Source organism: Pseudorca crassidens, chromosome 5 (assembly GCF_039906515.1).
Source record: "Pseudorca crassidens isolate mPseCra1 chromosome 5, mPseCra1.hap1, whole genome shotgun sequence".
NCBI classification, from domain to species: domain Eukaryota; kingdom Metazoa; phylum Chordata; class Mammalia; order Artiodactyla; family Delphinidae; genus Pseudorca; species Pseudorca crassidens.
Window position 1 is genome coordinate 83160249 of NC_090300.1, and position 12447 is coordinate 83172695.

A 12447-nucleotide genomic window follows, 5' to 3' on the forward strand; every position below is an offset into this window, starting at 1 on the left:
AATTCAGGCAAAGAGATAGATAGAGGCTTTGAGGGTGGTAATAGTTGAGATGGTTTGAAATGAACAGGTTTTGGATTTTTTTTTAAGGCAAAAGCAGCAGAATTTGCTGACAAATCAGATATGCAGTATGAGAGGAGTTAAGTTTTAAGTTAAGAGTTAAGTTAATGCTTAAGTTTTTGGCCCTTCAACTAACTAGAAGGCTAGAATTGCCTTTTACTGGATCAGAGAAAACTGGGAGAAGAATGGGTTTGGGAGGAAGATTGGGTTATTATTTTTAAATATGTTAAATTTGAGGTGCCTGTTAGACATCCAAATTGTAGTTAGGTGATATGGTAGTCTGAGGTTCAAGGGACTGCTCCAGGATGTATATAAATTTGGAATTCATCAACGTATTTATGACATTTTAAATCATAAGAATAGATGAAATTGTCAAAAGAGCAAGTGTTGCGAGATATCCAAGAACTAAACCTTGGAACACTCTAACAATTAAGAGGGTAGAGAGATGAAGACAACCCAAATGGAGACTGAAAAGGCTTAGCCAGTGAGGTGGGAAGAAAAGCGGAATAGTATGATATTCCTGTAAGTTAAGTGAAGAAAGTATTGAAAGAGGAGTGATTAGTTTTATCAGATGATAGAGTAAGATGGAAACTATTCATTGATTGTTGGATTTAGCAGTGTGGAAGCCATTAATGACCTTGATAAGGAATATTTCAGTGGGGTGACTGGGACAAAAGGTGTGACAGGAATGAGTTCAAAAGAGAATATAAGGAAAAGAATCAGAGACAGTTGAGAAGAGACAACTCTTTGGAGGGCTTTTGCCGTAAAAAGGCATAGAGAAGTGGTTTGGCAGCTAGAGGAAGACATGAGGTCAAGAGAAGGTTATTTTTTTATTTTTTTTTTGCGGTACGCTGGCCTCTCACTGTTGTGGCCTCTCACTGTTGTGGCCTCTCCCGTTGCGGAGCACAGACTCCGGACGCACAGGCTCAGCGGCCATGGCTCACGGGCCCAGCCGCTCCGCGGCATGTGGGATCTTCCCGGACCAGGGCACGAACCCGTGTCCCCTGCATCGGCAGGCGGACTCTCAACCACTGTGCCACTAGGGAAGCCCAAGAGAAGGTTATTTTAAGATGGGAAAAATTATGGCATGGTTGTTCGCTGGTGGGAATTAATCCAACAGAGAGGGATAATTTGATGATGAAAGGGAGAATTGATAGAGCTACCTCTTTGATAAGAAAGAAGGGATGGGATTTTATGCATAAGAAGGGGATTTGACCTTAGAGACACAGACAGTTTATCTATAATAGCTGCAAGGAAAGCAGATTATATGGGTACAGATACAGGGAGTGGATAGATAAGCGAAGAGCAGGTTGTAGAGTTCTCTTCTGATTGCTTCTGTCTCTGGAAGCAAGATTATTAGCTGTGCCTGAGGACAAGGAAGAGAGATTGGAAGTTTGAAAAATAGGAGTAAGTGTGAAATAGTTACCTAGGGGAGGAAAAGAGGAAATAGACTATGGAACTGATTGACAGAGAGCTCCAAAGGTAGACTTGAATTTAAAATGAATCCAGTTAGCTTGAATGTATATTTTTCTGAACATTACACTCGCTAGCTGGGTTGCAGACATGGAATACAGGAAAAGGTGGATATAATCAGGGCTGGAGTTTTGTCTAATGAATACTATGTGAGGGAAGAGTAAAGGAGAGATTAAAATGACGAATAGCAGAATTTATGCTTAGTTAGGAAGGAAGTGAAGGTTTGGAAGTGGAAGGGGGGACTTTGGAAGGTGTTAGGATCCATGAACTATAGGGACCTTTGGGGTCAAAGATTATTATTAGAGTTGGAGTGTTAGAGAGAGGAAGCTGTAAAGATAGGAGGTGGTGATTAGAGAGTCAGAGGGTAAGCTGCTGATATGGAATGTTCAGTGCTTTAATCTGGAATGAGGGTGTTTATGAGTTTTCTTAGTGGCTATAATAATTATTTTGATGGATTGATTTGTTAGGTTCATGACTACAAAGAAGGAACCCCAGAAGAGAAGACCTACTATATAGAATTTTGGGATGTTGGAGGCTCTGTGGGCAGTGCCAGCAGTGTGAAAAGCACAAGAGCAGTATTCTACAACTCTGTAAATGGTAAAACATTTTTTATTTTTACCATATATTAATGGTCTCAGATCATCTGATGAGGAATGCTGGACTCATCTTAATTTAAGAAAGATCTAAGATACCCCCAACTCTTAATTTAAATCTGCATATCACATTCCAGTTCATGTTTTTTAGATTCTAACTATGTATTTCAGAACATTAGATATTTGCTTTGTCTAAGTGTTTCTATTTATATTATTGTCATAAACTAAATATTGAGAGATAGTTTGGGTACTCGACATAAAACATGGAACCTTCCAAAACACTGTCCCCTGGGAGTGCTGTTTCTTCAGTCAACTGAGTATATACCATTAGGAGTCCCATGATCTAAGCCAGATGTCCCAGAGATACTGAGATTTTTTTTCATCTGCTCCTTAGAGTCCTGTGTAATTATAAAAGCTGCCTAAGGATGTTTTTAGGGGTGCAGAAATTTCATCCAGTTATAGATATACAAACACCTGGAGCAGACTTCCAGGTAGAGGTGTGTAATAGGACATAATTGCAGTTCATAGAGTGCCTACTCTGTGTCCAGGAACTAAACTACTGACACCTGTGATTTACCTATAGAATTTTTTTATCTTCTCTTTAATTCATTTTTTACCTTTTTTTTTTTTTTACTGTGAAATATAATTTCAACTTCTCTTTGATTGATGTACCAAAAGATTTAGTATCTTACCCCTTCCTTTCTGGTAGATGCTTAGCTATTAATTGGCCTTCATTTATACTATGCTTAGATCTCATTCTATATTAAGTAAGCATTGTAATTATTCAGTACCATCTTCATTACTTATATTCCTCTTTCAATATCTTATCCCATATCATAAGGTGTTGTAGATACTTCAAAAAAGTAGAGAAGGCTCTTGTCATTGGATGCGTACTGTAGAATACAGGATGAGTCATGTTAGTTCAGACCTATGTCGCATTTAGCTCGGAATTCTATCTGAAAGTGTCACAATCTAATTGAAGAAACAAAATATTCATAAATGAAACAAAACACAGTTTAAGATGGTGACATTAATATATGACATCATAATGATACATGATAAAGTACATGATAATGGCATATATTAATAGAATGTATATAAATGAAAAAACAGTAAGATAAGACTGGTATAGTATTAGGTGACTTGCTAAAGAGCAGGAGAGAACGAAATGAAGCCTGGTTTAGATCTAGGATCAAGTGATAAACTTGGATTATATCAGTCAAATGACTTGTCAAAGTTGATATCAATCCGATTTGGCAAAGAAAAGTTTGGATAAATAACACTTTTCCTGTTTAGATCTTTTTGACAAAGAGTTAGGATAAAAATTATAAATAAATAATAAAGACCATTCAGATCCTAGAAACTTTATGGAATTCTGAGTTGTAAGCTTAGTAAGTACTGAAGAAATCCATCTAAATCCATATTTATCTGGTTATCTTTTCTATACCTACTCTCCATTAGTGATTTGTGTCTTCCTTAAATATTATTGAAGTAATTTCATATATCCTATGTTAGTTTTACAAGTAAGACTGAGAGATATTCCTGTTTCTTAAAAAAAAAAAAAAAAAACAACTCCCTATTAAGAGCAATCTTAATAGGGACTCACAGACAGAGAAAACAAAATTATGGTTACCAAAGGGGAAAGGGAGGGAGGGATAAATTAGGAGTTTGGGATTAGCAGATACAAACTACTATATATAAGATAGATAAACAATAAGGTCCTACTGTATAGCACAGGGAACTATATTCAATATATTGTAATAACCTATAATGGAAAAGAATCTGAATATATATATATATATATCTGAAGCACTTTGCTGTACACCTGAAACTAACACAATATTGTAAATCAACTATACTTCAATGAAAAAGAAAGAAAATCAGTTTCTGTGTTCTTCGAGCCTACCTCTGGAACATTTCTCTTGGTAGAAGCGTTCAAGGTTCTTTACTCCATCTACCATCCTTAGTTTTCTAAGAAACAGAGCATAAGGATCACTCCATTCAAATACAGTCTATTCTTAGCAATAACTTCCTTCCCTCAATACCCTACCTCTTCCCACTGTGATGAATGAGGCTGGTAATCCCCAAAGGAAACCTGTAAAGTGTCTCTACCTCTCTATTTTTAAATATTTAGAACATATTCTGATCAGCTATCACCCTGACTTCTTTCCTTTGGGCCTCACTGTGTCCCATCTCTTCTAGCTCGTAATCTACAAAGCAGGAACTCTCAGCCCAAATGAAAGAAGGAAAATAAGGAAAAAGGTGCTCAATGCCCTTAAAAGCTCAAAAGCCTTAAATAGAGATCCTCAAAAAATAAACTCCCTGTGCATCTAATAGCTCATTTAGGCCTTTGTAATCTTTTCACTCTCCCAGCCAAACCCACCCATAGTTTTGTGGTATTTATACCTAGGAAATAAGGAGAGGAGAAAGTATCTTCCACTCCCTTTGCCCTGAAGTGACTTTATTCTGTCTTCCTCTAATCTTTTACTGTCAGAATACTTGATTTCAAATTCCGCTACCCCACTTACCATGTGATCTAGGGTAAGTTACTCAACCTCTCTGAGCCTCAGTTTCCACATGTGTAAAATGAAGATAATAATTCTTACCTCATAGGACTGTTCTGAAAATCAAATTAGATGCCAGACGTAAAGCACAATATTTACCACATAAATACTGAATAAATGTTAGCTATATTCTTTAACGGTAGCTCTTTATTCCTTTTTTAAAATCTATCCTTGTTCATGTTTCCTTAATGCCTAATAGAGCCCCTCATTGAGGAAAGTAGAGTGAATGCAGTTGGACACGGGGGCAAGTGTCAGATCTCTATTTTTTCCAGATCCCAGGAGAGATACAGATTTATCTGAGCTAACTGGAACTAGTCAACTATAATTTGCACAAGCACCTTAGTTACACAATGTCTGTAAAAACTAGAGGAGCCAAATAATTCTAACCCTTATGCCCTTCTTTTTCAAATTTACATATCTTACATCTTGAAGATGGAAGAATCATCAGTTTCACATTCTCTCTTCACAGTAGAATCTGGGTAATATAGGCAAGGGTTGGGGGTTTAAAAACCTATTGTCTCTTGATCACAAGATGGTACCCTAAATTTCACTAGGCATTAAAGCTTTTCCTTTTTTGTCAATATCATATTGTAATAACCTGCTTTACCTTTCTGTCCAGGATCTTAACTGATTCTGTTTAATTGTATTTCTAAACCTTATTACATTTTGCTATTTTTCAATCTCTTAAAAGTCCATCTGTTTTCTACTATTCATACTTCTTGACTATCTTTTCCTACCTCCTTCTAGTGGCATATTTCTTTTGCTTTGTTAACTAGATCTCTTACAGGTAGAGCAAGCTTACATAGCTAGCCATTAATCCGAAGAACTAAATGATTAGACTTTTGAGTTGATTAGGTTCAGGTGATCTACAAGAAAACATCTTGTCAGCTAAAGAATAGGAATTGTATCAAATTAAATCAATACCATTTTAATAAATTTTTATTATTAAATATTTTAATGAGTGTACGTAATATGTGTATGTATGATGTCTATGACAGATGCATAGTGTGGAAAAAAATAACCTTTTTGAATGAATATAATTTCCTATATACTTGAAGTAGTTTTGATTCTTTTTATTGATGAAGTAGTTCTGTAATTAGGACCAGGCAGAATAGGCACTCATTAAGTGTTGAATGAAGAAAAAAAGAAGACATTCTAAAAGTTTAATGACATCTGTCAGCCCTTGTAGAAGTTTTTAAAAGTTATATAACTGACAAAGAAAAGCTTTTAGATAATTATTTTTAAATAATTATTTGCAAGAATTTACAGAGGAAATTTAAAAATAATTGTGTCTGAGTTTGTTAGTCGTACCAAAATGCATTCGGTAAGCAACCTAATGTTTTGCCAATTGTGAAATGAAGAGGAGTTGTTACAATATTGACATTATTTTCTTTGGTTATTTTAGGTATTATTTTAGTCCATGACTTAACAAATAAGAAGTCATCCCAAAACTTGTATCGTTGGTCATTGGAAGCTCTCAACAGGGATTTGGTGCCAACTGGAGTCTTGGTAACAAATGGGTAAGCCCAGATTACTTCACAGTTGGTTTGAAATGCTATAGCAATCCCAGGAATGTACCCTCCAAAATAACATTCTGTAAAATGTTTGATTTGCAAATATTTTCTCCCACTCTGTAGATTGTCTTTTCATTCTCTTAACAGTATCTTTCACAAAGCAATAGTTTTTCATTTTGATGAAGTCTAATTTCTCTTTTATGTATTATGTTTTTAGAATCATGTATAACAACTCTTTGCCTAATCCCAGATCATGCAGGTTTTCTCCTGTGTTTCTTCTAGAAGTTTTACAGGTTTTGGTTTACTTTTAGATCTATGATCTGTTTTGAGTTAGTTATAATGTGTGAGGGTTTGGTTGAGGTCGATTTTTGTATATGAATGTCCAATTGTTCCAACATTATTTGTTTCTCTGAATCCTAATCTTCTTCATAATGGTAGTTAAATATAGTGTCCTGAAAGATGCAAGGTTTTTTGTTTTTGCCTAAGTGGTACAGAGCATATAATACAATACCTGGTTATCTGTCTCTTTGTGATGTTAAGGTGTTATCAGACTTATCCATTCATGATAAAATTCCCCATTTGCTTTTTACCTAATGATTTAAAAAGAAAAAAAGGATTTTGAGATCAAATTTCAAATTGGATATAAGATTTAATGAAAGAAAGTGAGAAAAAGGAAAATTAAAAAGAGAAATAAGAGAACAGATTGTAAATATACATATATTATGTGCAACATATATGTTATGTTACATATATACAATAAATATATATGTTAATGTGCAAGAGATTATGAAAGACTGCAAGTGACAAATATGTGTATCAAAGATGATGTTTGATAAAATATATACAAAAAGTTGTATGTAAGCCAGAGTTAGAGTATAAGGGGAAAAAAGTCCTAAAGGAGGGTACTTTCAAAACTTTATTCTCTAATAAAGCAAATTTCAGTTTTGGACCATGTCTCCTAAGTCAACATTGATGTTAGTAAGAAGAATCAAAGGCCTTGAACTCAAACTATTGTTGGCTTTGATGCAGTAATTAGGATTATAGTATTTTTATGAAATGGGAGGTAACATAATTCAAAACAATTTTGTTCCAAGTCTGAACAGTAACTGAGGCTCTGTAAGGTTATTGTGAAGGGCAAAAAGATTTGGTAAGTTCTTGTGTGCAGGCGCACACACAAACACAATTTAGATTATTCAAAGAGAAAGAAGAGTGATGTCAAAGGAAGGAAAAAAATTATGCTCACCTGGTTTGTATTGATTAGGTTATGCAATATTGATTTACTGTCATAAGGTGTCGCAACCAGATTTTGCTGACTGTTATAAACTGAGCTTATAATATGTCAGAACTCCAAATCTGTTTCATTTCTCATATGTGAGTAGAATTTATATTAATTGAACAACATTGGGCTCTATGTTCCTTTCAGTAATAGAAAGACAGTGACCCAAGGCCACTAACCCTAAGTGATTCTTACTACCTGTTCTGTGTCTCCCACAGCTCTCGTGTCAGGACAAACAACTATTTGGTACTTAATTCTTTCCTTTTACTATTCATTTTGCATTTCAATTGTTTCTTTCCCTTTCCATTTGTTGACTCCATCTTTCCCCAGGCTGTAGCATCACCTATGGTTGATTTATGCTGGCCTTCAGCATTCCTATTTCTGATTTTCCTAAAATGATCTATTTTTCTTTACTATTCATAGACAGAAATGAGTATGGTAGGTGTAAAGCTTATGCATACCCCAGGAGGTACCCAGAAGCTTGACATTTTCCCCTCTGGCAAAAGGCGTGACTGCCATGCTAGGGTACTGGGTTTTCTCTCCACAGAGGTTTGAATCCACTCTCTGCATCTACCCAGAAAAATTCCTGAGCTGTTAGCCTTAGAAGACAGAGCTTTGGGAGAAGTCAAGTCAACCTACTTTCATATACCTGGTGGGCACTCAGTTTATTCAAGTAGTCTATAAAGACCCATGGGACAAATTTTGAGTAGTTGAATTAATAGTTGGAACTTGAAAGATGGCGAGGATTGATTGAAAAAATGAACAAGTAGGTGGGAGAAAAGTAAGTTTATAGGTAATGGGTGAGCAAGAGTCAGTGAAGTATCTGTAAAATAGTGTGAGTAGTTGCATTTAAATATTACACATCTACATCAGAAAGGTAAATTCTATTCACCTCTTCATTATTATTTATCACAGGGATTATGACCGGGAACAGTTTGCTGATAACCAAATCCCACTGTTGGTAATAGGGACTAAACTGGATCAGATTCATGAAACCAAGCGCCATGAAGTTTTAACTAGGACTGCTTTCCTGGCTGAGGATTTCAATGCAGAAGAGATTAATTTGGTGTGTATTTTTTTACTAATGCATGTTTGTATTATTATCAGGTAAAGGCAAAACCAAAGACTTTGAAAGTTCTATATGCTCACAGAGGAAGCTTTATATTTGAAATCAGGCATTTGGGTTCTAGTCCAAAAAGTAATGAAGATTGGAGCCAACATAGATTATGAGATGGGCAAAGCCTCCTTATATGCTGACCTGTTGGAATGTTCAAACTTTGTTTTATTCTTGCTTTAGAAAAGCCTCTTAGCTTCTTAAACTACAGAATTTACCTTAAAGGGTAAACAAGTATATAAATGAGAAAATTACAAACTGTAAACTAGGAGTGCTTCATAAGCATTAGTTTATATAAACTAATGTATAGTTAGTAATGTATAAGCATTAGTTTATACAATAGATTGAGTCCCTTCCTGAGATATTTAGCTCAATTAGAACTGGACATTAAGAAGGCTAGAAAAGTTCTCATATAAGCTAGTTAGTGTTGCCTAGAGAATGATCCTGGCCAGCAGCTTCAGTCATGGTTTATATGTCATTGTTCGCAAGTAGGATTTCTGCAACATATCTGCGCACTGGCATTCCAGACGTGGTGGTGGTAGTTTAATACCACTAATGGCTAACATTCATTAAGGACTTATTAGTGCCAAGCACTGTTCTAGTACTTTATGTACATTATCTCACATGCATCGTCTTCACATCAATCCTATAAGGTAGGTACTATAAATACCTCCATTTTAAAAACGAAGACTAGAAGCAAAGAGGGGCAATTAGGCCAAGGTTACACGGTCAAACCAGGCACTCTGACTCCAGAGCCCATGCTCTACAACTAAGCCTGTTTTCCACTTAATTATCCTTCACCTAACATTTAGAATCTCAGAGCTGAAAGAATTGTTAGAAATCATCTAGATCACCAATTACTCAAACCTGACTGTGTATTCAATATTATAGTATTTGTGAAAATTTTTGAATAAGTGCCCCACAGCTGGTGCTTTTTATTCATAAGGTTTGACAGAAGGACTCAGTATTTTTTTTTTTTTTTTGCGGTACGCGGGCCTCTCGCTGTTGTGGCCTCTCCCGTTGCGGAGCACAGGCTCCGGACGCACAGGCTCAGCGGCCATGGCTCACGGGCCCAGCCACTCCGCAGCATGTGGGATCTTCCCGGCCTGGGGCACGAACCCGTGTCCCCTGCATTGGTAGGCGGACTCTCAACCACTGTGCCACTAGGGAAGCCCCGGACTCAGTAATTTTAACTAATAACTCAGCTGATTCTGATGCCCTTTCTCTGTGAATCAGCATTGGTGAACGCGGCTTGGTTCAACTCCACCTGTACCCCCCATAATTGAGTCAGCTTCTGCCTGCCATTCCATTGTTTTTTACATTCTGCTTTGCAGTGGAGATGCCTTATTTTTCTCAGCTGCCACCATGGAATATTCAGCATAAATGCCCAGGTAGTCAACACTGGACCATCATATTCCAGAGAATTCCTGTTACATAGAATATATAATATCCTTGTCAAAGAAGTACTGAGGTTACTTTGTTTGAACATTGTTTCCAAAGGGAAATTTACCACTGAATAGCTTAATTTGTTCCAGCAATTACTTTTTTTTAATAATAAAAGTAGCTGGCATTTATTAAGTGCTTACACATTCTAGACACATACTATTTTACTTTTAATGTATTTTAGAATGTATCTGTTTCCAGTGCCTGTGGGTTTCTGTGACAATCATCTAGATATGTGCTTTTCCTATTTTACTTGCAAAGTCAGGGCGATCTTTAATTGTTAACAAAATGTAAAGGTACTCAAGTGGCAAACATGGTCTTCACAGAATTCACATACAACATACTTATGGCCTTTTATCAGTGTACACCTTCAAGAACACAGCAGAAACAAGAGGGTCTTGAGGATGCAGGGAAGAAAAGATGAGGAGGAAAATTGGATAAGAGTTTCAAAAAGAGGTAACAGTCAAAAAGACTCAGCAAGTAAATATAAAGTCTCAAGTAAAAACTAATTTAACACTGTTAGTGCTAGCATCTTTGGTTACTGTATGAATTTACTTAAAATTATTAAAAAGTAAGGATTAACATAACTGTATGCATCAAAGATAGAATCAAAGCTTTCTTGTGCCTGGAAAAAAAAAAGACAAGTTGTTTAAATTATAAACAGGGAGGAGATTACTTATTTTTTTAAATCCTATTAGGTTTTTTTGTGTCTAGCACAAATTTTCCTCTGTTATGTGTTTACTTCAAAGTGATCATTCTGAAGCATCTTCCCTAGTTAATGTTTCTTTCTCAAGCATTTAGAGCTATCAATTTTCAGGCTTTGCCCTCTACCATGATCAATAGCAGATAGTTATAGTTCTTTCAGATCTAAAACTCTCTTCCTAAAATCATAGGGTTTCTCTAGCCTGGTCAACCTGAAATTCTGGAGGCTTAGAAATAAGTTTTTGGGAGGTTTTGTCCGTTTGTTTGATGTTTGATTTAATTTTTGTATTTAGTACTTTAGCTCTATTTGGAGTCATCTCTGAAGTCTTTTGACAATCTGATGATTATGTGATCAATATCTGTTTTGTAAATCGTATCTAATACAGATCTAGTTAAGGTTTGTCTTTTATATGCCTCAATTGCTGTATAAATGTGTTCAAACATGATTTCAAATACAACAGTTTACACAATGACATTTCAGTCTGCTTAATCCATACATAGAATTATCTTTTATTATGTTAGGTGCTTTTGTGTCTGAAAATTCAATCTGATGGCATTTTCTTGGGATGAAGAAAGAAGGAAACTAATATTTCAGTACCTACTATGTGTCAGACATGCATTATCTCATTTAATTTTCACAAAAATCCTATGGGTTAAGTATCGCTATCTCCATTTCACAAATGAATAAGCTCAACTTTAAAGGTTTAGTAGCCTAACCAATGTCACACAATCTAGAGATGTTGGGATAGATACTCAGATTCAGAGCCTGCTGGCTTCAAAGACCTCTGATTTTTCTTTTACTCTATGATCTTTGAAAAGTTGTAGTCTCTCTTTTGTGGTTTTGGAAAATGTATAGCTTCTGGTCAGAATTTAAAATGTGAGCCTTGAATGTTGTATATTGGTAAAATAGGGATTGTTACAAAATGCACTGGAATGGAATCGTGTGGGCTTAGAGATTACAATCAGAATAAATGCAACAATAATAACTTCAGTGATTTCCCAAGGGACACAGATGATCTATAACTGAAAAAATAGATACTATCCTTGCAAAGGAGCCTATATGATATCCCCATGGTTGGGTCTTAGGTGGCATTTGAGGTACAAATCAAAGTACTCGGTCTCTTGAGTTGGCAAGTCAATGATGACAAGCTAAGGCAATTCAACATTGGAATTCCAGGAAAGGGATAGTAAACGTTTTAAGGTCTTTACTAATCATTGCAATGTACTAGTCACTTCATTATAATGTTTCAGATTCTTTTGTCTCTTCAGAGCCCCATTTTTTCCTATTTGTATCCTAATAGTAAATATCTGTTGTTTATTATTTATTATTAAAAATAATATTTAATGATATTTTAAAATAAACTTTTCTATTGTTTATTTTAACCAAAAAATATATCTATTGTTTATTATTATCTTTATGGCCTACCAAGAGATGTAGTGCCTTGCATTCAGTGAGTGAGAAATCCCTGGCCACCGTTCTGTTTGTTTTTTGCTCCTCCTGCTCTTTATTTTCATGCTTCCTACTATTCCTAAGAACTTCATAGTACTTAAGTTAGTTGAGCACTGGTGAGTAACTAGTACTAAAAAATGAAGTGTTGTCCTCAGAATGGGAGAAAATATTTGCAAACGAAGCAACTGACAAAGGATTAATCTCCAAAATATACAAGCAGCTCATGCAGCTCAATATCAGAAAAACAAACAACCCAATCCA

The 12447-nt window shown here is 35.6% G+C and overlaps 1 protein-coding gene across 1 annotated transcript in view; it reads left to right on the forward strand.

Moving 5' to 3' along the window:
* Nucleotides 1-12447, forward strand: part of RABL3 (RAB, member of RAS oncogene family like 3) — a 38816-nt gene that overhangs the window by 18888 nt on the left and 7481 nt on the right. Inside the window, exons 3-5 of the mRNA XM_067738761.1 lie at nt 1998-2127; nt 6093-6207; nt 8393-8543. Of these exons, the coding sequence (XP_067594862.1) occupies nt 1998-2127; nt 6093-6207; nt 8393-8543 (396 nt within the window). The remainder of the gene's footprint in view (nt 1-1997; nt 2128-6092; nt 6208-8392; nt 8544-12447) is intronic.